The 27,917-nt window shown below is 51.4% G+C and overlaps 1 protein-coding gene across 1 annotated transcript; it reads left to right on the forward strand.

Annotated features, from left to right (window-relative positions):
* adgra2 (adhesion G protein-coupled receptor A2) lies at positions 1-27,898 on the forward strand. Its single transcript, XM_029163506.3, has 19 exons — positions 1-949; positions 12,839-12,910; positions 20,256-20,327; positions 21,197-21,268; positions 21,359-21,430; positions 21,627-21,790; positions 22,021-22,234; positions 22,310-22,474; positions 22,588-22,786; positions 22,873-23,022; positions 23,105-23,266; positions 23,353-23,553; positions 23,646-23,835; positions 23,940-24,148; positions 24,231-24,355; positions 24,439-24,562; positions 24,646-24,794; positions 25,503-25,592; positions 25,733-27,898. Exons 1-19 carry the CDS (start codon positions 648-650, stop codon positions 27,150-27,152), a joined length of 4,152 nt encoding a protein of 1,383 aa, XP_029019339.1. The 5' UTR covers positions 1-647; the 3' UTR covers positions 27,153-27,898.
* The last annotated feature ends 19 nt before the right edge of the window (positions 27,899-27,917 follow it).

Genomic DNA, 27,917 nt, shown 5'->3' on the forward strand with positions numbered 1-27,917 from the left:
CGCACGCGCAGACGGTGTGACAGAGACAAGCAGGCAAAACCGCTAGATTTGGGGAATCACACAGGAGCCGCGCGCGACCATCCCACGTCTCGCCTCAAGTGTTCTTTTGTAGGGGTTTTCCTTCTATCCTACGCGTTAGGTCGAGTTCCCGGTGACCCCCGGGACCCGCGGAAACTTTTAACGAAGGCGAAGCAACTTACATAAGTTTGTCGGTGCACTTTTTCCATCATCTGCGTGACAGCATGTCTCTGGCCGTGGACGCTCAGGCGTGAATCACACCGAGCCCCCGGAGGAACTTTCCGACCGGGTTAACGCTGAACTGGACAGTATCAGACCCCAAAAGTGATGTGATCTGCTCACATATTTGTTCCGACCACCGCCTTTTTCCAACAGAATGCTCCGGTAACGGCAGACGGTGACGCGTGGATCTATTCGCAGCAGCGTCTCCTGGATTTATTGCCGCTTCGGACCGGAGGCAGCGGGGCCGCCGTGACGCTGAAAACCAGCGGCGCTGAATCCTCGTGGATTGGGACGATGTGCGCTCGTTGCTGAAGGGGAGGATCTCGACTCCGCCATTCATTGAAGCCCCCCCAAAGATCCCTTGGCTCCTCGCGCGCTCGCTAGAAGCTCCATGCTGGAGATATGGGATGACTGGAGGCGGGGGTGCACCTGAGGCGAGACCCACGCGAGGGACGATGTTCGCGCGCGGCGCCGGCACCTCGCTGCTGCCGGGGCGCCTGGTTCTGATGCTGCTGCTGCTCTCCGCCTCGGAGCCCACGTTCTCCCAGGCGTGCCTGGGGCCGCTCGCCTCCACCAGCGGCTGCAGCTGCAAGGACGAGCGCTCCAAGGCGCACGGCGTCCAGGCGGTGGGGAGGAGGATCAGCTGCAGCAAGAAGGAGCTGACGGAGCCCCCGGACGTCAGCCTGCTGCCCAACAGGACCGTCACTCTGTGAGTTGGGAACTTTACTGTAGTTACAGTACATCAGTGTGTGTGTGTGTGTGTGTCTGTTTTTCTACCAAAGATTGTTTTAAGAACTTTCTAGTATTGTTGTAATTGGCTAATTAAAAATACTTAAAACGTAACTATCCTGATGTGGCCTACGCACCCACAGCGTTGACCCCGCGACCCCATCGCAAGGCCGCTCATGTCATGAGTTTCCATCCACGGACGGAGGCCCGAGCGCTGCCTCTCTGACACCCTGTCACTTTAAATGTGCCTGTGACCCAGCCAGGCGCTCAGAGTTCAGCTCCCACTTTCCCTCTCCACCACCACCAGCACCACCACCAGCGCCGCCCCGTGCACATGGTCCAGCTGACTTGGCCTTGCAAAACCGAACCAAAAAAAAAAACAAAGACACAAGAACCGCTTAAACAGAAACACATTTCCAGTATTTTATATCAGATTCTTTATTGTTGGGTTGTTTTAATACCAGTAACACCCTTTCTCACAATCGCCTTGACTTTAAGTTAGAAAACACCCGGACCGTGTGGTGAGAACCGGACCGTGTTGATCCCGTGCCAGTTTAGCCTGACACTTTTTAATTATGCGGCCAGTTATGTGTGTGGTCGACTTGGACAAAGCTTGAAAGGGACGCGTCCTGGGCCAAAACATACTTTGTGTCATGATGGATGCGCTACCAGTCTATCAGTGACACATCTTTTCGGGGTGTTGTTTCTGCGCGTTGGCCTCACAGCAGCTCAAACATTCTCCAGACATTTCTGCTTCCCACAGTGCGTTACTGTCTCTGTTCTCCGACCCAGTGGGAGAAAAGCTACATGCACATGGGCACAGTAAAAAAAAAAAAACTACAGCGAGCATATGAGGTAAAGTGAGGGGATTTATGCCTCAGGAGAGCTCAGGCCAGCCAGCGCTCCATTTATAGGCCCTTATGTTCCTTGCTTAATAAAGGCGGTATAAACATCTGGGGAACACATTGCTGGAAACCAGAGGGGGAAAATGGCTTGGGTGGCAGTGGTCGAGGTGATTGAAGATAATCTTTCGTCTCTACACCTACTAATTTTGGTCGGGCTGTTTTCGCACAGATGTTTAGCGTCCGGCGAAACGCTCACGCGCCTCCGCGCCGCGCGGCAAACAATGCGGCCGCTCACGGCCGCTCGCGCCGCCTCCCACGCGCCTCCCGGGGAACCTGGCGTCTGCGGGAGCTCGCTGCTCCTCGCGATGCGGCGAGTTCGCCGCGCGCCCGCGCTCCCAGCGCCCGCTCGCGACATTAGCTCCAGATGTGGAATGCGCCAAGTCGTGTTGATATTCGTGTTATTCCCTGACATTCCTCGGAGGGCGGCGGACGGTGCGCCAGGTGCGGCGGGGAGAGCGCGTCCGCGCCGCCGCGCCGCCGCCGCCGCCGCCGGGTCGTGGGCTCCGGCCCCGCTGCCCGTGGAGGAATGCTCTCCTCCGCGCCGAGCAGACAGGGGCTGGAGGACACGGGCCCGAGGCTTCCGGGGCCGGCTGCTGCATGTAATGCACAACAGCTGGCCCCCGTGAACATTCCAGCTGAGGCCCTTCAGCCTCATGGGAAATCCCGATAGGGGTTTGTTTATTAAAACTATTAGTTGGCTGTTTGTTGTTCCTGTCAGCCATAAATGAGCAACCGGTCGTTCCGACATTATCGCCTCCTCCCCGGATCCGTCGGCGTCTGCGTCGCACGTTGAGAACTCGGCCGCGTGTCAGATTATATATCGCAGCCCGTCCAAACACTCGCACGCATCCTCGGCTAAACGGTGGATAATGGCGGAGGTTGTTGTCATGATCTCCAGCCGCCTGTCCCACTTTCCCTCCTTTAACTTTATCTTTAGCTCCCTGTTTCTCTCCCCTTCCCGCCCCCTCTATCATGAGTTCATCCACACGCAGTAACTCTCAACCTAAATATTTAGTCGTCCTGGTAGGAAACTGCCATGTCCAAACTCCTTCCAGATGTGAGGCTGCGCAGGCTTGCGTTTAGGCCTAATTATGCACGGCTGCAAAGGAGCTGGATCACTGGGAGGGGAGAAGGAGCGGAAGGGAACAGAGGGGGGAATAGATAAGAGTGTGAAGGCGAAGAGTGGCCATTGTTGAGGAGAAAGTAGGAATAAGTGACATAAGTTGAAAAGAGGCTGGGGGAGAGGGGGGGGGGGGGGGGGGGGGGGTGAGGAGTGGAAGACGTGGGGGAGAGGGGAACCAGAGGGGAACAAAGAAAGGGAGCAGAGCGAGAGGAGGATGGAGGAGGGAGAGGAGGAGGAGAAGCTTGGCAGGCGGTTCAGAGGGATGTGCCCCTGGAGACCGAAAACTCCCCAGCCCCTGACTAACAGATCCTCAACACCGGGGTGAGCCGGAGGAGGAGGCGCTGCTCCTCGGTGGAGCCGCATAACTTCACCTCCCGAGCGTTGCTACATCTCTCTGTTGTCAGAAGAGACGTTTGCCAATTTGCTGGCTAGAAAAGTCACTTCCTGTAGATGGACGTATTTCAGGCACGCACACGCACACACGCACACACACACACACACACACACACACACGCACACACACACACACACACACACACACACACGCACACACACACACACACACACCACACAACACCACCACACCCACACACACCACACACACACGCCACACACACACCACACACACACCACACACACCACACACACACCACACCACAACACCACACCACACCACACACACACACACACACACACACACGCACACACACACACACACGCACACACACACACACACACACACACACACACACACACACGGACCAAAACCCAGAAACACACAGTGCGATAACTCCCCGCCTAGCGCCGTGCGGCGGCAGCTGTGTTTGTTTTAACGTTTTAATGGCTAACAGACAAATGAAGAGAATGTACAGTGGCAGTGTGTGAACGTGCGGCAGCTTCAGAGCTTGTCGTCTTCGCCCGAACGCCGTATTTGGCTGTCATCGCGGCCGGTGACGGATCGCTCCGGCTCAGCTGGTGCCAGTCTGGACGAGTGGGCAGGGACGCCTGGGCTGGGGGTGGGGGGGTGTTTGGGGGGGTCAGCGCGCCCGTCTCTGGCATGATGAGCGTCGCCCCACACAGCTGCAGCTGCAGGACAGTTGCTCGCTGCATGTTTGGATCGAGCTCAGGCACTAAATCGGTGTCGCCAGCTGCTCAAGATGAATATGATCCAGTGAGGGTCGCGTTAGCGCGAGGATCGCCCCTGTAACGAGCGGCCCCAGCGTATCCCAGGGAGGTCACACAGGACCCATCCACGAAGTGGCTTCTCTTCTAGGTTAGCTTGGCATAAAGGCTAACGCTTAATGCATTTTAGATGCTGATAATTAACTCCAGGCGCTGACAGGACGTTTCCGTGTTTCCAGTGTTTCTGCTGAGCTGATCTCCTGCTGCTTCACATTGAACTGAGCGAGAAGAAAGCCCCAGAATAAAAAGCTCAAACTATTGATTCACACGACTGATGAGGTTATTGGGGAACCTCAAATCTCCCACTTTGGTCCCACTCGAGGCCAGCTCACCTCAGCAGCATCTAGAGTTGGCTCCGGGATCGATCCGCGAGCCTTTAATCAGCGTTTTATCTCCTGAGTCATGTCATCAGCCTTTCACTTGTGGCCCGTGGGCGGATGCCGAGGGGCCGGCAGATGTGACGGCGGTTCACTTACAGTATGTGTTGAGATGGGAGTACGTCCGCGAAGCGTCCCGCTCGGCTTATCGGGGAGGGGAGCGTCCCGCTATCAGGGGGAGGCGCGGGGACCCCAGGCATTCCTGCGGCCCCACGGTTTATTTGTGTGGGGAAAGGTGTCGGGGGGCGGGGGAGCGCGTTTTAGGTGGAGCCTTTGGTCAGCGGCGAATCAAAAAGAAAAAAGCAAACACAAGCCCGACACCGGATACGCGGAGCTTGATCCTCAGCGGCAGCACCTGCCGGCGGCCTGGGATCGGGTCGCGGCCTCGCGGGTTGAGCCGCGGCGGCGGAGGCGCGCGTGCGCGTCACTTATCGCCTCGCCGTGTTTGTTGATTAAAAGGCGGCGATATTTCAAAACTTGGCGAAAACAGGGGGAGGCGTTGTCATGGTAACCTCGTACCCCCAGGCGGCTTTTTGTTATTTTAGTTTTTCCTTTCACGCCACTCTCTTCTTATCTTACTCCAAAAATGCCTGACTTTGACTTTTCTCTGCCAGCGCTAACTTCCCTCTCCCTGTGTCCGACCACAGCGGCCCCACAGTTCCTGCTCCGGGTCGACAACACATGGATACAGGCCGAGATAATGGCTGTCTATACTGGGAATGCCTGTGGCTTCAGTGTGTGTGTGTGTGTGAGAGAGAGCTTCTTCTGATTCTGATACTTACTTCTCAGGACTAATCCATCACAGTAGAGCAGCCATCTAACCTGTAATCTGAGTAACTCTGATTACGCCCACATTAGTACATTTGTGTTTATCAAAGGGAAAAGTACTACTTCGCTTACTTTACTCAGCATCTCATTTACAGTAATCATCTATTGCAGCACTAGCTTTTGGAGGTACTAGTACTAGTGCTAGTTTATCACAGTACCATTGCTCTCTAGTTAGGAGTCAGTACAGGCATCCGTACTCATTTATCACATTCAATCTATTATATGAACACAGCGTTCAACAACCCATTTTCATATCTCCTGTATTATTACTCCAAACCAGTTAAATGTTCAGTATGCACCACCGCAAGATATTAAGAATGTGTCACTGCCATTCTTTTATCATCGCTCCTGTCAGTGTGAGTTGGTTTACAGCCCCAGTGAAAGGCAAAAGGCAAGTTGAGCAACCAAGCAATAAGCCCTTATTAACATTTGCGCTGATGGAGCCGACCGCCGCGTTAATGTGCAGCCCTTCAGCTGAAATCAGGCCGCTCTTTGGAAAGCATCTCGGGCTCCCATGTTTGTATAACACACGCCTTGTGATTAGGAAACTCTGGTCAGTTCTGGTGTCAGAGCCGGCGATGACGCGCGGCCGCGTGGGAGCCGCCGCTTCACAAAGCGCCACACAAAAACGCGGCTTTTTTCTCGGATGCCTCTGAAGACAGTGTGCGCGTATGTGGAGCAGAACGGGTTTTTAGTCCGGTCTTTGTAGGAGCAGCCCGGTTTCCCAGCAGTCTGCGCTCAGGAGCAGAAAACAGAGGCTGGTTATGAGACTGAACAATGAGACAATGTTGGCCAGGCATACACCACATTCCACTCACTGTCTCAAAAGGCTAAATTCACTAAATTGCCTCATTAAAAAAGTAAAAACACTTTAGACAGTGATTAAACCGACTATTGTGTTCCTGCTCTGTAGCCATAAACTTTTCATTCTGTTTTTTCAGTTGTCTGCCTGTAAATATTGCAGTAATTTATTGTGGCTTCATAATAAGGCCGTGGTATTTTAACTTATGTTCTGTGGTTGTTAATATTTGTAGCAGCTACTTGTTTACTGCTTTAGTTCACTGAATGTCCAGCTATACTGATTTTATTGATTGTCTCAGGACAGACACAATTCTGCTATAGTTCATTTTAGAAAACCTGATTAAGTAATTAACAAGACTTGTCCAGAGTGTATTGCGTGTGTGTGTTTGTGTGTGTGTGTGTGTGTGTGTGTGTGTGTGTGTGTGTGTGTGTGTGTGTGTGTGTGTGTGTGTCTCTAATGCATATGGGAAGGGCGTGCATGGCCACAGCTCTCAAAATAGGCTTCAGTCCTCCCCTCTCTAATTAGAGACATTTAAAAAACCCAGATTTTAATTTTAGAGACTACACACACACACACACACACACACACACACACACACACACACACACACACACACACACACACACACACACAAACACACACACTTTCCATATAAATAAATCTGATCGGTCACACACTTCTGCATCTAAATCTGCGCGCACGCACACACACACACACACACACACACACACACACACACACACACACACACACACACACACACACACACACACACACACACACACACACACACAGAGCCACAAGCCACAAGCCTTGCTCCTTGGTCCAGGCTGGTAACCCAAGCACAATGCAGTACACTCTATAATAAGTGGCTGCGTATATCAAATGCAGGGCGCCCTCCCGGTTCCGTACAGCGTAAGTGCTGTGCTGCCTCAAAGCAGTGAAGTATCATAATGGAGCTTAGTAACGACTCGTCATCAGTCGTCTTTTGTCGTATGACCGAACTGTGTTCCAACTCCTAATGGGCTTCTCGCCTCCTCCTCTCTGGGTTTGATGACTCAATCACGGTGATTGCAAAATGATTTCACTGAAAATATTTTGCATGCAATTACATGGATTCTCCTTCCATGACAGGCGGTAAATGGGGCTTGCAGCTTGGCAGCGCTCCCTGATGGCTGCTGCGAGCCCTCTGGCGGCTCAGGCACAATGGGCACATTCACATCTTGACATGCGTTTTCTGCTAAAGTGCCTGTTGTGCTCAAGGCCATTTAGTCCCTGTGATGTACTGTGTGGTGTCTCTCTGCGGACAGGGGCTCGTGGGACCGCTGGCTTAGGTGGCTCTGTCTTCTTAGGAGGAAAGGGTTAAGCTGTGTGGATGGATGCTGAATAGTCTGTCCAGTCTCTAGGACTCTTATAAAGTACTTATAGGTAACAAAGATGACACAGTCAACCCCCCCAGTCTGAGAGATCTCTCTTTATATGCTCTCCTTCATTGCTTCTCCTTCAACCTTTCTCGTCTTCTTGCCATAAAAGCATCCATTAGCGAGACAGAGATGCTGCTGGACTGACACAAATACCAAGGATCAGCGATCAGAAATGTATGAATAGGCTGAAAATGTCATAATAATGATCATTCCAAGATCAATCCAAGCTTCAAATCTACAATAAGCAATTAAATCCTCTGCAACCTGTTCATCATCCTGAGGTTGAGTGGCACAGAATGAAAAGGAAATTTTGAGTTTTAGATTTTTTCTGCAGCTCACTCACAGTAGACACGTTTACTGAAATGATAATTTGTGTCCCCAAAACTATAAACACAAAAAAACCCACATTTAGTTTAGCCAAACCTCAGACATGGAGACTGAATTTAACTGTTGATTCAAAACATGTTATCTTCCATCTAAATTAAACGACACATTACTTTTCGCCTTTGGATGACACACAGTCATCTGCTGGAGCCGAAGGGCGAAGCTGCAGAAACAGGTGAAAACCGGCCTTGAAGCCACAGACAAGTGTAGACAGAAACAACAACTTTTAGGTTATTGACTAATAGGCTCAGTTTGTCTGCGTCGGTGCTCAATAGAAGAACATTTGTGTCTGTGTGCTTGAAGATGGAGGCTGAACATCAAGGAAGACGCCAGTGATCTTCAGTATCTACTGTACAAACCTGCTAAGCAAAGCAACACCATTACACGATTACCCAGAATTCCCGTCCACTAATGTGCTCATAATTACTGCTACAATTACTAACACACACTAGTGACACTACCAGTGAAAACCTAAAGAAAGACCCAAAAAGAGTTGATCCTCATCTCATTTCTAATTTATCATAGGCCCCACAACAAAGACTATTGTTTAGTTTTCAGACTAATATTGTACTCGTCTCTTTATCCCTTTACCTCAATAGAAAGCTACATACAGTAAGCCAGTTTGAATCCATCAGGCAGCTTACTTCGTCTGTTCTTATTACTCTATGTAGTAAGTATGTGTGATGTGCACGTTAAATGCTGCCTTCGTACTTTTCTGCCAACATGCTGGAAACCGAAACCCCGGCGAGCGAGCGCAGCTCGTATGGGACTGCGAGCAGGGAAAATGCAATTAAAGCACAGCCGCGGCTTTGTATAGATTCCCCTCAGATGTAACGTACGTGGATTAAAGTGCTCACACGGTGCTGGGCTATTAGTGCAAAAGTGGATAATCGCGTTGCTTTCAGTATAACTTAATTACCTCCAAGGAACATTACCTCAAGGCTGAATCGTTTTCTCTTCGTGTGGACTTGAAGCGCGGCCTGTGACACGGACCAGCGTGTGCGCAATCGGGCCGGCGCGCTAATTAAACCAGCCTTAATTAAATAATGACTCTTGTTGAAAATGGCTCCCATTACCCGGGTCCCATTGGTCTGGGAGCTAGGCCGGGATTTATGGCAGGTTACCAATCTCTTTCAAGGGTTCTTGTCTTTGGCCCCGCGTGTGGTCCTCGAGGCTAAGAGACCTGTGTGGAGTTAAATGGTGTTTACACAGCGGCCTGTTGGCTTGTTTTGACTCTCTTTATTGCGCTGAACCTGCGAGACCCGTGATCTGCCGGACCGCCCAATCAGCACGCTTGTCTTTAACCCGCTCCCTCAGCGGCCGAGCTCCGGTCCCTCGGCTTTAGGTGTTTTGCCGCTGACCGAGCAGAAACGCTGCCTATTCAACATTCTGTCGTAAGATTACGAAGAGCACTACACAGGTAATGAGAGCAAGCGGCTTAGCCTGCGGATGATTTTTTTATTAAATATAAATCCCTCCTTAAGACTCCTGTTCTGCTTTTAGTTTTTGTGCGGACGCCTGCAGCGACACAGAGCTCACTGTTAGAGTCCCGCGTGCCAGAAGGATTCGGAGCGCAACCGAGTTTTACCCGAACGCATCTCATTCACGTGAGGCGGCCGAGCCAGGATGGAGCGCTTCCTGTGTGTCCTCCTCCCAACGGGAGCTTTAGTAGCGGCTAACGCGGGGACAGGATGGAGGGTGCGAAGAGGCTGACACCAGCCTTTCAGTGGTAACCGCCAGCAAACAGGACATCCTCTCATGGTTGGGTTTCGTAGTGTTTGAGTTGTGGTCGGGACGGAGGGGTGTGTTTCCCCAGTCACACACAGGTACCAGCTCACACATATGGCACGCGCACGACATGAAGCGATGGATGTTGACATGCTGTCATGCCCCTGCGTGGCTCTCAGACGCGTTGTGGGTTTAGCAAGCAAATTGGGCACACAACAAATAAAGGGGCAGGGAGCGGGGAGGCGGCGCTGTGGTTTACTACACAGAGGACTTCAGCGCTCCACCATGTAGTAAGGAAACCATGGGGACGCCACTGAACAGATCGGATGCTACTGGACGGTGGTTTGGTTTCTCCAACTCGTGCAGGGAAACACAGATAAAAGCATCCAAGCTGCTTACTGTGTGTTTGACCTCCAGCCTTCTGAGCTTCATGTAAATGAATTACGCGTAGATGAAATAGTTAAATGGGCACCTGCAGAACACGTGGGCCTGGTCTGTGCATGGACGGACCCATGGATTCAATTAGGGTATCTAATTACCCAGAGGTCCTTGTGGTCTGAAAGGGGTTAAGGGGATGAAAGATGCTAACTGCTGCTTTGAGATACCATCCCCAGCCTGGACCGAGTTAGCGCGCTGTCGTGCCGCGCAGCGCACAGACTGTTGCTCCAGAAAGCAGATTAATTCAATCTGCCATCTGATCCGTCCCGTCGCTGGGGTGGAGGAGCGACAGGGAGCCTTGTGTACAGCAAAGCCTCGGTAGCACGACAGCGCCGAGGAGGCGCTCCGGCCTCCGTCCGCGTCAGCGCTACGCTAACCGTCGCTAATGAAGCCATGCACTGTCATCCGCCAGTGGACACTGCTCCGTCTGTCCGACGACTGTCCAGGAAGCGCTCTCTCTGCAACCCCCGACCTCTTTAACCGGGTTCTGAATAAACAGTTAATTGGCTGGGTTTCCTGTTTAGCCTGATGGGAACGCCAACTATTTCTGTCTGTTTACAGAGGTCTGCCTCGTTCTCTTTCTCAGACTTGTGCTCTCTGTATTGTTTCTGGAAGAACAATGTTCGCCGGGACGGCTGTGGACAAACATCGCTCCGTACGGGAGCGCACGGTGGAGCTGGGCCTCTGAAACCCTGCGTTCCTGGAAACCCACGCCTTTTTGTTGTGCGGAGGGCCTCGGTTAGCCTGCTTTGTGCTCTTTGTTTGTTTGTGGAAGTCAACTTTCAAGTCCCGTACAGATGCAGTGTCTGTGCAGAAGCACGTGCTCAGGGTTTCAGAAAGGCATTGTGTAATCTTACAGGTTTGCAAATACACATATTCAAGCACCACACGACTAAACTTGTGCACAGTCATCTCAGGGCTTTTCTGCATAATCAGCTTATTCAGAAAGGAACTATTCGTATCTGAATGGTCTGTGTTGAATTAAATGGCGTGTTCCTTCGCCAGATGTGACTTTCTCCACTCCTATCTGTACTGAATTATTCAGTCAGTTCCGGATCTTCTGCAGCTTTTATCTCGGGCCTGCATCCAGTTATTGGAGCGATACTGTGCCCAAACTAAAGTCGGAGACCTTAAAGTCCCGGAGTCACGGGTTCAAATTCAGGTTACGTCACGAACGAACTCCTCTTGTCTAAGATCCACTACAAAAACAGCCTGAGTTAGATGATTTATGTCAACTATTCTGTGTAAAGTTGTGAACCTTGTGTTATTTTTTTTCCCCCAAAGTTAGAAAAACATTATCTTGAAAGGTGTCAGTTTCTAGAGCCTCAGCCGTGGATATGAACAGGTTCAGCTTCATTATTAAAGTTGATTGACCTCTCTTAATTGGAGCCTAGTTTAAGAATAGGTTTTTGTGGTTTGTCATTATGGTTGATAATTGTATCATCTGAAGTGTTCAGGCTTGATGGAGCAAAACATGACCTCTTTCCCTCTTCAAAACCACATACTGTAACTGTCAGTAAAGTGAAGTAAGGTGAAGAAGGAAGTCAGGCCCGTTTGTCCTCTTATACCAAGCCCGGATGATTAAATGTGGTCATTAAGTGGAGCTGGAAGGCGCAGAGCTGAAGGCAGTGTTTTTTATTGATGTGGCAGGAAACAGGGGGGCGACTGCTGCTGCTAAATCTGTAAATCTCGCAGACTGTTCACAGTCAGCTCCCACTTTTAAAGGCGCACACGCGGCTACGCTGTCTCGATTAGGAGCGCCCTCGGTGTCACAAACAGCCCATTAAGCTCCATGCGGCAGGGGCGAAGATGATGTGAAGCTGAAGGGTGTGGTAATGATGGCGGAGCCCGGGCTCCCGCTCAGCGCACGCGGGCGAGTCTGCGGCTCCGCGGCCCTGGAGCCACGCGAATATGAATATTAAAGCCTGTCTCCTGAAAAGGATGTTTTATGTGCGTTTGTAATGGCTGGAGTCTTGTGTGTTACAAAAGTCAACACTGATTTGGAGCATGAGCGTGCATTTATTTTTTCAATACAAGCCCAAACCACAAAACCATAATATTTCCCTAACATGTCAGCTTTACATGTGTAATGCACATTGCGAGGCCGGGCCTCTGGTGTCAACATTTTTCTGCCCTGTGCGGCCCCAATCTCATCCCTTTCACTTCTGTGCGCTGCGATGCAAGTGTGTGGAGAAGCTGGTGTATTTTAGCGGACTTTGACGTTGACCAGTGCCTCAGAGCAGAGCCATTACTATAAATATCCATTTCCCATGATCTCCTGTCAGAGCAGGCCAGTTGGTGCTGAAGCCTTCTGACCAGTAGGGAAGGGCCAATTAACACACACCACTCACTTGAGTTAAAAAATATATATTTGATGCGAACATGACTGCAAATTGACTTTTAAGGTACCAACTTCCTGCCTAATATTAATTCCTTGTTTTATTGTGAGCATTATACGGAAACCTGTCTTATCTGACACAAGGGTCACCTCTGGCGTGTCTGCACAAACAAACTGACACCTCTTTTACACTCTCCTGCTCCTACTGTATGACCACTTGAACCACTTGTGTGCTAAGCAGCAGCGATAGCAACTAGCATATTTTAATATACTGTAGCATCATAAACTGCTTCCATTCTATCCCAGAGCATGAGCTTTACTATATTTTCTTTTCTTACAGGATACTGAGCCACAACAGAATTAAAGTTCTGAGAAATGGATCCTTCTTTGGACTTTACACTTTGGAAAGGCTGTGAGTAGTCTATTTATTCTAGTTCTTGGCATCCTTCTCTGTTCAAGTTCTGCATGCTACACTGTCACGTATGTGATGTGTTATTTTTGCTTGAGCCCGGGGCTTTGTAAAGGAAACAGACAAGGCTATCGCTGAGATCTGAGAAGCTCTGTGGGCTTCTGTCCAGCAGGGAGGATGATACACTCAGACTGGCTATCAGAGAGTTATGCTGAAAAGTTCACATAATGATAGCCGATGCTTGGTTATCAGGTAAACCCCACTCCACGGGACAAGATAAGCCAGATCTCAGGGAGGTGTGCGTTGGCAGGTCTGCCTGTGACTCAAAGACAGTCTGGGCATCATTGTCTCTCAATGTGGTGTGAGACAGGAGACAGGGTGTTGGGAGGTCTGACTGCTGGTGACAAAATGAAACGGAACCACAGTGGAAACAGAGGCCTGGTTCTGCCAGCTGCACGGCTCTGAAGGACTATGTTGACTACGTTGCAATATATCAACAAGTGATAAATGCTATGCTTATATTCTTCGCATGAACTATAATAATAAGTAATGGATCGCTTACATTGCAAATCAGGTCAAACGTTCAGCTGGTCCAGTTCAGATTTATTTCTAGTAGTAATAAATAGATGGTGAACATGTTTAGCACCACAAGCATCTTAGCCTGCTGATGTCAATGCTTAGCTCAAATTACGGCTAAATGCTGTTACTGTAGATATTCATGTAGATCAAATTGTATAATTTGATGATTGTCATCAGAGAGTATGTTTTTTAGCAGTACTTTGGTTGAAGATCTGTCAGAATAAGTTTGCTGCCACGAGTGTTGGATTCAAATAAATGTTACACCGGGACTGTGAGAGTATTTATTAAGCTTTTTCCGTTTTCTTTAGCTTTGAGGGTTTTGTTTGTTTTCCAGTAGGCAAATCAGAGGTGTTCCGCTAAAGGAACACTTACTGACTTCTGTGTGTTAAAGGCCTATTAGTTCCACATGTCACTCAGAGCTGCCACCCATGAGCTTAACAACGCTCTCAAGAAATGTTGAAAGAACGAAAGATATGGTAATTTGCTGCAGTCGTTAGCGTTTTAGTACCTGCCTACTGGAGCTAACGGCAGTCGTGCCAGTGGAGAACAAAAGCCAGATTTGCTGAGAATGCACTTTTTATGTGCGGCGCGCATGAGAACAGCGCGGCTGAGGCTTCAAAGCCGAGTTCCCTGTTCTCGCCTCAGACGTGTTGGACCGAGGATGCCGATAAAAGCCAAAGGCGCTCATTAAAATAAGATCCTGCGACCAATGCCGCCTTAAAGAATAGCTGATAAAAAAGTCAGCATTGATTTGTAGCTTTGTAAAAGGAGCTTGTTTTTGGAAGCACGGACAGGACTCCCCGCTGAGCCGCGGGTCAGAGGGTGGGCATAACCTGAGCCGAGATGCTGGTTCTGGTACTGTACCAGATGCACGTCGGATCCTCCGCTAAAAGGCCTGCGACGCAGAGCGGGAAACGCGTCCTTAGGCCGAACAGAGGGGGACGTGGGCACCGCTGCCACCGCTGCAGCAGCCTCTGCTCTGAGGTCTGCTCCGGCCCTCTGACGTCCTCATCCTTTAATCGAGCCCTGCACAGCTTCTAATTACATCCGAGCTGTCGCCGTCTGACGTGAAAACCGATAGATAAGTTCAAAGGCGTGAGCTCCCGGTGAAGATTCGGACGCGAGTCTCCGTCACGGTTTCGCTCTGAGCGGCTGGTGTTCGGTCGCCGTCGCTTTTTGTCTCGGCCTCTCATTGTTTCCAGCGCTGTGTGCTGTGTACATGTGCTTGTCATTTGGAGCAGTAGTGAACAGTTAGTCATATTATGTGGTCAGTGCTGTAATCAAAGGCCAGCCCACTAGGGCTGAGTAAACACACATCAGGGAATTACACTGCATCTCTTCCCCTACGTGACAGGGATAAACACACTGTGCGCCTCCGACGTCGCTGTCTCTCTCTCTCTCCCGCTCTCTCTCGCCCATCTCTCCTGTGACTTTAGTGTGTACAGTAACTCTTGATTGTGTTTCCTAGTATGGGCACCCTCGCTCCTCGTCCTGAGAGCAGCCGTCCGTTCTGTTTCAGGCGAGAATACAGGTCCGGGACAGGCCGCCCTCCTCCAGGCCTGCACCCGACAGTGCAGCCGTCTACACAGTTAGCCCTTTCATTGGGACGAACCTCCTCAAAGCCACTATTGCCTTCATAACCGGCCAAGCCACCCAAGTGCAAAGGAGCAATTTAGCCTTGTTTGTTTTCGCCCGCTTACTTGACTACTGTGTTTTTGCAGGTCTTTTAAATAGGACTCCCATCCAACAGCTACATTTGGACGCTGGAATACTTTCGTTTTTTCCAGCGTTTGGGCCGTTGAATCATGCCTCGCTCGCCTGGCGCCGCTGAGCATTCGCGAAGCACGTCGCTCGCGCGCACAGCCGTCGGGCACTCGACACTGGACGCACTCGAGGGCCTCCACCTCTGAGCGCGCCCCCTCCGACGGCTCGGGGCCCGACGCCGGCAGCTCCGCTAACGAGCCAGGACCTTTATGAGTTGTGGACAGATCCCAGCAGCCTGTCCCGCGCTGATTTGAGGCGAGGTAATGAGAGTAATGAGCAACGAGGGCTGAGGCGGTCTGGCTCCTGTCCAAATGGGCCCCACTGCACCATGGGACACAGGACAGGCAGACGGGGCACAAGGGGCCCTCATTACCAGGTCTGCTCACCCCGAGGGAGGAGAGAGAGCAGAGGGCAGCCGTGGTGATTGATGAGGGAGCAGCGGGGCTCTCGCGCCGGACAGGTCTGAGAGGCGGACGCGAGGCTCGTGCTTGGAACTGGTTAAAGGCTCAAGGTGTGGGCAGCGCGATAGAGAAAATGATCCTCGCAGTGTGTGTTTGCCCGACATGGCAGCGGGTCCGACTGCGCATTGGCCAATTGCAAAAGGGAACGGCTCGCTGGAAATGGCCTTGTAATTGCCTCCGCCGCTCTGGGCAGCTGGGGATGGCGTCCAACTCAAACAACCTCAGCATCAGACACAGGAGAAGTGGAGCCAAGATGGCTAAAGCGGGTACGGTGGGCTGAGCGAGAGAGAGAGAGAGAGAGAGAGAGAGAGAGAGAGAGAGAGAGAGAGAGAGAGAGAGAGAGAGAGAATGGGAACAAAAGCACTTCTGCAGTTTGTCTTATAGAAATTTGAGGTTGTTTTCCTTAGCGCGAGATGAACATTATTTCCACACAGACTAAGCAAATTACCTTGATGAGTGGGAACGAGTCAGAGGTGGGCGGCGGGATAGCGTGTAAAAACAGTGGAGAATGTGTGCACATGGCAAGGAGCCCTCCTGTCTAGACCGGTCTGGGAAGGACAAGGTTGAGATTGTAGCGTCCCCACAGAGCCGTTCTCCTTCAAAAAAATGGAAAAGGACTTGTATGTTTTCCCCGCACACGCCATTAAGTGGCCCCCAGTTAGGCACCGGTCACTTAATGAGGGTGCATGACATTAAGGGGTGGAGTGGGTGAGGAAGGGGTTAAGCGTGCTGAAGAGTAGGAATAGGGGTGGGGGTGGGGGGCTGGAGTTGATAGACTCCAGATGTGTCTTCCAGATAAACTGAAGGAACGGGGTGTGTTTGTATTGCAAGCCTAGCTCAGTCATGGCTCGGGGGGTTTATTGAAACAGCGAGCGAGCCCCCTCATAAGCCCATTACCAAATCGTATGCTTTATTCGCCAGTAATTCTCTCTTACACACTCATTCAGCAAACCTGATATGGTTTCAATGGCATTTTCCTCTGGAGGAACTTGAGCGTTCTCTGGATTTACTTCCCCCCACTTCCGCTTGTGCTCCTTTTTTCGCTTTATTTTTGCATCTGCCCTCTCCCAGCTCAGCGTGCCTCCGTTCCTCCCTCTTCCCGACTCTCTACGAGCTGTGGTCCACCTACTGGCTGAAGGTCCCTTCACTCACTGGGACGAGTCAATTCTTCATCTGATCATTTGAGTGAAGGATGCCAGGTGTGTCCTCTGGCCTTCTCTGTCTATAGATCAAGCTTTTTACACCGTCAGGTCTCACCCTCGTGAAGTTTACACAATCAAAATTCAAATAAATCAGTTATAATTCACATTAATTGCTTCTTCTGGTAGAACTCGCCGGAGCTTCCACAGCAGGATTTGCCCTTTTTTTCTTGGCTGCTCCTAAAGCCAAAACTGAAGTCAATAATAGCCCGTCTTTCCAAAGTTTTCCTTGGCAGACAGATCTCCAGCTCTTTTTGCTATGAGTATAGAAACATATAATCAACTTAGGAAATTTTACACTTCAAATTAGAGCGTATATTACCATTTCTGTACATCCTGCTAATAGCTGTGCAGTTGGGGTTTATGTTGTCGGTCGTGTGTTGAGCCGAGAGTCTTACTTGTTTGAACTGCAGTGGTGAAATTGCAGCTAAACAGGTGGCGACTGCTGAGGTTTGAAAGGAAATATCTTACTGTACAAACGTGTCCAAGAAAAACTAGCAGCTTTTAAACATATAATACGAATGGACTATGTTTGCTTTATGTCATGTTTGTACAAAAGAACTGGTTTTCAAGTGAATACAGGCAAAATGTTGATTAACTATATCCCATCCGAGGGGAAACAGAAAAAATAAAGAAAATAATCTGGGGAAGGGACTGCAAAGCAGGAAATTAGTAGAAAAACAAGAGCCCGGCAGATCCTGGCTTCCTGTTTTGGGGGGAAGGCAGGAGTATGTTCGGGGGGCCTGCGCTACAGAGCCCCCATTGTGAGCAAGTGTCGAGGAGCAGGGAGGTGGGGTCTGCTGGGCCATGCACAGGGACCGTTCCTCAGACCACCTGCCCCTCCCCACAGGAGAAAGCTAGCTAGTAAAAAATGGAGAAAAAGGAAACTGTAAAAATAAACGAGCACGGGCCTCTGCTAGACACGCCAGGCCGACAGGAAATGACACGCGGCACAAAAATGGTCTCCACTGACCTCCGTCAGGAACCACGGTGCCAGTTAACCCCGCTTGCTTTTCCCCCCCGAACTTAACGCTAACGCCCGGAGAATCGCATTCGCTTTGCCCTCGGGACTCTCCACGTATTCAAATGTAGAAATGCAGAAGCGTCTTCCGACTAAAAGTTCCGAGAGCAGGAATCCCTTGATTCCAGGGAGGTGATAGTGAGCGAGCATTCCCTGGCTCCGCTCGTTTTTCCCAGCTCCCTCTGGGGCCACGGCTTGAACAATGTCAGTGCAGCACTCCAGTTCCTGCCGCCGCTGCTGCTGCTGGTAATGAAGCTCTCCATGTCTGAAGCGCTTTACAGACCGTGTCCTCTCCATCTGCATGGGGCCCGGGTGCTCATCCCGTATCCCCACACAGAAGGGACTCTTCAGAGAGGCAGAGGACCGGCCCCATTGATCCACAGGAGTTTGGGAGGAAGAAAAGAACATTCTTACCGGCGGCCGCTGGTGTTGGGCCCAGTGGCGGCGGACAATACGCCCTTTAGCGCCGGGAATGAGCTTGTGCCCGTCACAGCTCTGTCACAGAGGCCACATGTGGTGTGAGGGACAAAGTAGCGCCCCCCCAAAGGTGCGAAGCATAGCTCAAAGAGGAAGCTCACAGTAATAATACCGACGTGTCACCACTGATGGTGCGGCGGCTTGAACCGCTGCTACTCAGGAAGAAAAGGAAGCATGGACAGACTGTGACTTTGAACCCTTTTGACAGCGAGCGTCCGGCGTCATCCTCGCGCTCGGCGACAGCTGTTGTCATCGGCGTCAGGGCCGCTGGGCCGTGAAGCTGTTGTCAGGGAGGGCAGCGTCTACTCCAGGGGGCACGGCGAGAAGTCATCGCCTGCCGGAGCTGGAGCTTTGGCCTGTTGATATACGAGAGGAAATATGCACTACAGGAGAAGAATATATCTTTATAACAATATAACATTTTTTATTGTTTAATACATCAAAATTGTTTGATTGATTAGATTTTTTTGATGAATACAGTAAATCAGTTTCATTGTCTTATTTTTCGCTGTGTATACATAAAGCTTTAAACAGCAAACGCACACTTGTGTGGACTGAATAGTGAAAGGCGGCCATCGCGGAGAGGAAGTGGTGGGCAGGGCCTCGTCTTTCATCGGCGCACTAATGAGCCCCGGTACGCGCAGACTGGAAACTGCAGCATTGTTCTCCCCCTGCCTCGGTCAACAGATCCGACGCTGTTACAGACACACAGAAACTAGTGTGCATTCAAAGCAGGACACATAAGCGCACAGAGATTAGGCCTCGCACACGCCTCTTTGTCAAGCACACACGAGTTGGAGTCGATACGAATGAGAGAACCGCGCAGGTGGAAACATCCCCACCTTCTCGTTGGGTTCTGTCTGACAGGCTGGCGCTCAGTCAAGGAGCCAGAACTTGGCCCTTTGGTCCCGGCCAGAAAGGTCCTGCTCCATCATTATAACCTGCCTCTTGTCTGTAATCCAGGTTTGAGCCATGGTTTGGCGAGAGCTAGGATCAACAGCAAAACCTCTGACTCCATCCCAGCTCCACCGCACGGCCTTGTGTTTTACTGGAAGCTATTTTCTAAAACAATTTTCCTGCCCTAGTGTGACCGAAATAGCTCGCGTCTTAGAGAGCTCTTGGAAAGACAATGCTTAGGAGATGCCTGAGGTTGTACGTAGTGTGAGGCAGTGCGGTTGAGAGCGGCGGTGACAGATAATCTTTGTGGCAAAAAAGGACCAGAAAAGTCCCATGAGCTCTTGTTTACCACAGTGGCATCTCGGACGGAAAGGAAACAGACAAAAATGCAGCTGCTTCACTGACGCTCCTGAAAGGAAATCCTCATCTGTGATCGGTTTGTTGGAGCAGCAGTGTTTAAAGTTGATTTTAAATCGAGGTTTAATGATGTAGTGGGAGGGCATCTGATTGGACGGTTTAGGCTCTTTGCAGTGCAGCGCAACATGGTGAAATTACACCCAAGATGTTCATATTTATGGTTTGTTGGGAGAAGAGTCATTGTAAAACAAGTGACAGCCTCGATTTTAGTTTCCACCAGTTTTTGCATCTTGCCGTCCTCAAACACGGTCGGCTGATGGGATAAAACGGCCCAGCAGCGCGGAGAAACGCTCCACAGGCCACAATTCTTTCCTGGTTAAGATTTGGGTGATAGAGAAAATCCATAGGTGCAGCAGCTACTTGGCTTAGTTAGGATTAAAGAGTCCAACTGGACTCTAAAGCCTCCTAGTTTGGTGTTTATTCAGTAAAGTGATTAAAACTGACCAGGTTTTCTTTGCTCTCATGGTCTCGGCGAGAACGGCTGAGGCTCAACTGCAGTGCACATCATCCCCGCATGTTTCTTCTCTCCCCAGAGAGCTCAAGAACAACTTAATCAGCACCATCATGCCCGGAGCCTTCCAGGGCCTGTCGGAGCTTCGGAAACTGTAAGTGGACATTAACATGACTCACATTCCAGCCGAGTAGAGAGCGGCGAACATTTGAGCAGGAGTCGCAAACAGGGTCGTGGAAAATCGTAGCTTGGGGTTATGGTATCGGACAGAGGTGCGTTTGTTTTATTCCATTTCACTCAATTGGCGGGAGTGGTTTAAAACGACAGTTCCCCCTCACATCGTCCATCTCAGGCGTGCACTGTTTTGGCAGATGTGGTGAAATATGCTGGGCTCCTGGTGTTAGTGTGACCATAAAGGCCTCCTTCACCCGAGTGTTTCCGCTGACCCGTGTGCGCCGTCATCTCTGGTGCCCCGTTCCACCGGTGTGGAAACCTCAGGCTCGCGCAGGATGTCACGGGGGGGGAGGACGGCGGGTGGTGGTGGGGGTCTGCATGCGGCCTCTCGCTGCCCACTCGCCGGGTTTCTGGACAGCGAGGGCCCGGTGGCGGCGTGGGCCCTGTCCGCAGTGCGCCGCGTGACCCCCCCCCCCCCCCCCGCCCTCCTCCCCCTACTTGTGTTTTCCCTGCGAGCTCTGGGGCTTGTCAAAGCAAACAGGGGGGAGATAAACACATGCTCTGCACAGTGCTCCGCTGGGTAGTGTCAGAGGTGCAGCGGAGCAGATCCCTCCCTGGACAGAGGCCTTTCGCGGCTAAAACTTCGCTGGGGTCCCACGGAGCGGAGATAAGGGAAAGTGTGGGGGGATTTCACCTTTGTCTGCTGAGCAATCACCTGTATGTTGGACGTGTATCTGATCTGATATCACAAAAACAACACAGGCAGTGGAAAGAGGCAAGATATGGCAACCTGCGACCGAGCGCCTGACGGCTCCTCTCACACATTCCTCCGTCTTCTCACCCCTTTAGGGACCTATCTGACAACCGCATCGGCTGCCTGACGGCCGACATGTTCCAGGGGCTCACCAACCTCACTAAACTGTAATGGTTTTATTTATCAAACGCACATACTGTACGTCCCGCCAGTCGGGGAGCTGTCACGTTGACTCGTTGATGTGTGTGTCCTGCTAGAAACCTCTCCGGCAACATTATATCGACCGTGGAGCCGGGAGTGTTTCAGGAGCTGCCGTCCCTCAAGCTGGTGTGAGTAGACGGCGTGTTGTCTCTGGAAGCTCCCTCACAGCATCAAGTTATATTTATTTTCCAAAATCTTGAATATTGATCATTTTTTTCATTAACAGTGACAAACCCTTGTTTCAGCAATATAAACTCTACGCTGTAGAACATGTGTGAGCGAGAGTCCTGTTAAGGCGTGAACTCCCCTCGCTTCTCTCTCCAGGAACTTCAACTCGGACTACTTGTCGTGCGACTGCGGCCTGCGCTGGGTCCCGGGCTTCTTTCGCAGCAGTTCGGTGCGACTGGGGGACGAAACCCTGTGCGCGTTCCCCAGGAGCCTGAGGGGGAAGCCTCTGCGTGGGCTCAGGGAGAGCCAGCTGAGCTGCGGTGAGAATAAATCATAATAAAGCACTGCGCACCAGGGCCTAAGCGGGCACATATTTCCGAACGTATGAGTGAGCTGTGCCGACAGCTAATCCTGCGGGCTGCGCGTGTGAGCTGCTGTCTGCGCCCAATCTGCACACGCACAACAGCTTCTGTGGAAACGCTCAGCTGAGGCCGAGGAATGAGAGAGCGGCGAATAATTCTGACTCGAGTGCCCCCCCCATGTTGCCTAGACGGCCCGCCGGACCTGCACACGCTGTCGCTGCTGCCGTCCCAGCGTCAGGTGGTCTTCAGGGGCGACCGGCTGCCCTTCCACTGCACCGCCGCCCTGGTGGACAAGCTCACCGCCCTGCACTGGCGCCACAACGGCCAGCGGGTGACCTCCGACCCAGCGATGGGCATCCAGCTGGAGAGCAGCGTGGTGCACGACTGCACGTTCATCACCAGGTGCAGCAGCGAGGCCGAGCCCCTTCTCCCAGTATTCTGGCGTAATGTCTGATAACGCTGTTTTTTTTTTTTCAGCGAGCTCATTCTCTTCAACGTACACGTGGACGCCAGCGGCGAGTGGGAGTGTGTGGTTTCCACCGGGCGCGGCAACACTTCACGCAGCGTCGAAATAGTGGTGCTGGAGAATAGTGCCTCCTTCTGTCCAGAGGATAAAGTCATCAACAATCGTGGAGAATTCAGGTTGGTCACAGTCGCTGTTTATTGCTTTGGATTTTTACTTATTTGATTTTACTATTTTTACTTTGGCTTTCGGACGTTTAGTGTTTTCATTGTTCCCTGGTGCTCACCTCCAGGTGGCCCAGAACCCTGGCAGGCATCACCTCGCATCAGTACTGCCTGCAGCTGCGCTACCCCTCCCTGTCTGTGGAGGGCGGTATAGAGCAGAAGAAAGCCTCCCGTTACTGTGACCGCTCTGGGCGGTGGCAGGAGGGCGACTACTCCAGCTGTCACTACACCAACGGCATCACCCGCGTGCTGCACACCTTCATTCTGGTTGGTCCAGTTTAGCACAGTGAACAGCGTGCGGCTTCGGTTTCGTCCCATCCTCACGCTCTTTCCTTCTCTCGTGTTGGTCCCAGAGGCCGATCAACGCGTCCAACGCCATCACCGTGGCGCATCAGGTGCGCACGTACACCCTGGAGGCGTCAGGCTTCACCGACTCGGTGGACGTGCTGTATGTAGCGCAAATGATGGAGAAGTTTATGGAATACGTCAAACAGCTGCAAGAGGTGAGGACCGACAAAACGGGAGGTGCGTGTTTTCTGTTTCCCCTGATGTTGCTGACCTTCTCTGTGGCGCCTCTCTTTCCAGTTGTCAGAGGTGCTGGTGGAGATGGGCAGTAACCTGATGCAGGTGGACGACCAGATTCTTGCTGTTGCCCAGAGAGAGAAGAGAGCCTGCAGCTCCATAGTCCACTGTCTGGAGACGCTGGCCTGGCCACAGCTCCACAGTCACGCACAGGACTTCTCCATGGTACGAAGCTATGAATCTACATATTAATGTCAATATTGGCTTACAGTGACCTCATAACGACGGCTCACGCGCTCTGATGAGTGCAGGTGTCTAGGAACATTGTGATGGAGGCCCACCTCATTCGACCGGCTCACTTCACCGGCATGACCTGCACTGCGTACCAGCGCCGCGACGCCTCGGCAGGAAGCCTGGGGCCGGAGCCGGCCGACGCCGCCCATGACCCGGTGCTCCGCTTCCGCTGCAGCACGGGATCCCACAACACCTCGCTCAACAGTTTCCCCCTGAAGGTGGGACACGCGCCTGTTTTTCATCCATGTTTTCGCACTGGCAGTAACGCTAACACTGGTTTGGGCGCGCGCCGCGTGCTTCTCCTCTCCAGAATTCCGTCGCCGTGGCCTCCGTCACCGTCCCAGCTACTCTGTTTCCTCCCGATGCCGCTGCAGACTGCAAGCTGCAGTTCGTAGCCTTTCGTAGCGGCAGTTTTTTCCCGCTGTCCGTGAACTCAAGCGACGGCGGAGGACACGCCCGCAGACGCACCGTCAACACCCCTGTCGTCTTCGTAGGCCTGGGTGAGGAAACGTCTGCAGTGAAGTCTACTTGTGTTTTCCATCACGGCCAAAAGGGAGCCTCCAAAAAGTAAATGCGTGTGCACATATTTGTCGTTCTGTGATAGATGGCTGCAGTATGTGGGACCACTCGGAGCCTGTTTTGGTGTCGCTGCGCCACTTGTCCCCGGGCACTGACGCCGTGGCAGCCCAGTGGGGCCCGCAGGCCCCGGAGCGGCCAGGAGGCTGGAGCCACGAGGGCTGCCAGCTGGTCCACAGTGACAGCAGCACCTCCACCATGCGCTGCTCTCTGCTGAGTAACTACGCCGTGCTGCAGGTAGAACAGCCTCCACCCGCTAATGTGCAGCCCTGCGACTTTCATTTGATTAATACTAATACGCGACTGTTCAATCCGGTAGGTGCCCGACTTCCCCGACCCCTCGTCCAGCCCTGTGAGGGTGCTCCACCCGGTGGTGTACGCGTGCACTGCAGTTCTCCTCCTCTGCCTCTTCACTATCATCATCACTCACATCCTGCACCACAGGTAACGAGCGTACCCAAGTGAGAGACCTCTGTTTGTTTTGCCTCATTTGCTTCATGCCCTCATTATTTTCCGTTTGTTTTCAGCTCTATTCACATATCAAGGAAAAGCTGGCACACTTTGCTGAACACTTGCTTCCACATTGCCATGACGACAGCCATTTACGCAGGAGGCATAAGCCTGACCAGTTACCCCGTGGTCTGTCAAGCAGTAAGTCCACATTTCACTCAGTGTTGGTGATTTTGATTCATGTCACTTAAGCGTCTGTGATATTCGACGGCACTTTGTGACAGGTGGGCATCGCCTTGCACTACTCCTCCCTGTCAACCCTGCTGTGGATCGGAGTCAGTGCCAGGGTGATCTACAAGGAGGCCGTGTGGAGGACGCCACGGCAGGCGGAGGGGGAGCCACCCGTTCAACCCACCCAGCGACCGATGCTCAGGTGAGTCAGTGAGCAGCCCTACACTCCACCTTCACACATGGTGTCACGAGGCGCCTGCTTGTTTGCTTTCTTGTTTGTTGTCAATAAAGCTTATAGCATAAGCGATGCGGGAGCTCATCCAAGCTGTGGACTGTTAAAGGGCGTCATTGTGACCAACAACAAGTTCATGACCTTGACGGGACAAAGCGGAGTGGTGCTAAAAGCCTTAGAACAGCCTTAAGCCCAGATGAGCTCATGGGAGGGCAGGAATGTGTGAGACCAACAAAACAGAAGCAGAGGGAGGTCGTTTCCAAATCCGAGCAGGGTGATCCAGGGGGCACACTGTCTTTTTAAATATTCCATTTCTCCTCCTGCTCCCCCTGTCCGTCCCTGTTATCCTGAAGCTTCCATCATAAGCTGTGCCCCTGACCCCTCTGGCCCCACAGACACCCCTTTGTTGCCCACTCACCCACATGGGCTGCGATAAATTACAGAACCGTGGAGCCTATACTGTCCCTTGTATTGCGCTGCCCACTAAAAGAGCAAAGGCTCACATAGTTGCATTCAGACTATAGAAAGGCAGAGACACATAAAAACACACAAAGAGAATGAACATAGGAGAAACCACAGACCATATAGTATCTTGTGGTACAAACAAGAACTGTTCTTTATTTCGAGCACTGCAGCTGGAAACTTCACGTGTTTTGTTTGTCCTCTCCACTGTCCAAGGTTTTATTTGATAGCTGGAGGAGTCCCTCTTATCATTTGTGGGATAACTGCTGCTGTCAATGTCAACAACTATGGAGACAACAGCACTTAGTGAGTACTTTTCTTCTTCTCCTTGGGCCATTTGGCCCTTGACTCTGTGTTGTTTCGTTCCGTGTTGAATTGAGCGTTGAACACATAGAGGACCCCTTGTTTTGTGCTGACCCTCCTGACTTCTCTCCTGCCTCCTGCAGCTGCTGGCTGGTGTGTCGCCCCAGTCTAGGGTCCTTCTTTGTCCCTGCTGGCTTAGCCGTGTTGGTGACCTGGATCTATTTCCTGTGCACCGTGTTTCGCCTGAGGCACCAAGCGACCAAAGAATGCACAGGCACCACCTTGTCCACCCCTGCGACTGAGTGTCAACCTGCGCTGGCTGGAAGCACCAGTCTCCTCTCCACAGACTCAGCGGTGGGACCTATAAACGCCGCTGTTCCTCCAGAGGACCAGTACTCACTCAAGTCCCAGTTCCTGGTGTTGGTGGCCACCCACTTCCTGTTTGTGGTGCTGTGGTGTTGTGGGGCCATGGCGATCTGGCTGACGGGGACCAATAGCTTGTTGTTCAGCTGTCTCTATGGGATGACTGCCACAGGTTTGGGGTTGTTTCTGGTGGTGCACCACTGTTTCCGGCGTTTAGATGTCCAAGCCTCGTGGCTGGCCTGTTGCCCAGGTTACCGCCGTGCACATCCCATGTCTACTTATACGCACACCTGCACCACTGGTAGTGGAGTGCAGGCATCCGAGCAGGGATCCCAACTTTTCATCAACTGCCATCCGCCCGGTGACTCTCACAACTCCTCATCCGCCCGGTCCTCATCCACACCAAGCGGAATCAGTAGCGTGGGCCCTGGACCATGCAAGCTCACCAACCTGTTGCAGGTGGCCCACGATCCAAATAACACTGCACGCGCCCCTGCAAGCAACAACACCAGCACCAGTACTGACAACATTACCAAGCCCACAAACAATATTTTCCCCCCGATTAACTCTGTAGCCCCAGTGCATCCACAGAAAAGGAAAGTGAATAGCAGAACTAAACAAGGAAGCAATCAATATCACCATCGAAGTGATGGCAGAGGTCACTATCGTCTCAAAGCTCTAAGGGCTGCTGGAGGTGGCGGCAGCCTCGGAGCTTTAGGTCCCACAGGTCTAGAGAACCTGAGTTCGCCACATGCCGTTTACAAACAGGCGACGAGTGAGAACGGCAGCATCCACCACAGCCTGTCAGAGAACCAGGCTAGCCTCCTGACAAACGGGAAGCAGGCGGGTGAGTCACTAGCCACCAGCCCCTCAGAGGGGAGCGACGGGGGCAGCAGCGGGAGCCGCAAACCATTCCCCCTCCTGCCATCGGTGGCCAACAGGGCGGCCATGCACAGTGCTCAGAGACGGTGCACCAGCAGGGACAACTTGAAGCTTGCTGCCGCTGCTACAGAGCGAGAAGCGAAGCGCTGCTCGTACCCTTTGAACAGTGTCACTACCACTGTGCCGGGGGCTGCCGCCCTCAATGGCACGCTGAAAAACTCAGTGCTCGAGCTGGACCAGGATATGAGCGGCACAGACCAGTCCCAGAGCTCTGCTGGAATGAGGAGTGGTGTGTGGAAAAGTGAAACCACAGTGTAACCTATACTTATATGTGAACTCCTATGCATGACCTTAACGGACTCTTAAATGACTGGGTTATGTTTTAATGGTTGCTTGATTATAATAATTATATAATTTAAGATATAAAACCATGAAGGCATCCAGGACCCTAAACTGGTACTTTTGCCTTTGTAGCATTGGAAGAGTTTGCTGTGAAATGGTAAAAAAAAAAATTTTTGTCTTCTGAACATGAAGTACTCATTAGTTTTATTCATTTCACAGCAAAATTCAATGTACACAATATCACAGAAATTGACATATGATGTTGATTTTTGATGCCTAATGAAAGCTTTATTGTTTTAATTGTAATTGTTTTCTATGCATATTAACTATAGCATGGAATGGAATGCAATATGCACCATTTCCAAAGTACAGATATATGCATTTAATCTGTGGAACGTTTCACATTTAGGTTTGCTTCCAGAAATTGTTTGCGTGTGCTTATGTATGCACTTGTATGAGCTGTGTGTGTGTGTGTGTGTGTGTGTGTGTGTGTGTGTGTGTGTGTGTGTGTGTGTGTGTGTGTGTGTGTGTGTGTGTGTCAAAAGAAGAATAATTGCATGTGTGTGGCTGTACAGAATCTTGGAGTGAATTTTAAAAAGCTTTGCTAAAATTTTAAATATATGATGAAAATTTTTCATTTATGTCTTTGTACTCCCACCAGCACTGGCAGCGCTGCCCTTATCTTATAATTTCAGGAAGAATAAAAATCAGAGGGGAAATAATTGTGTGTTTTACACAAGG

This window comes from Betta splendens, chromosome 9 (genome assembly GCF_900634795.4).
Source record: "Betta splendens chromosome 9, fBetSpl5.4, whole genome shotgun sequence".
Lineage (NCBI taxonomy): Eukaryota > Metazoa > Chordata > Actinopteri > Anabantiformes > Osphronemidae > Betta > Betta splendens.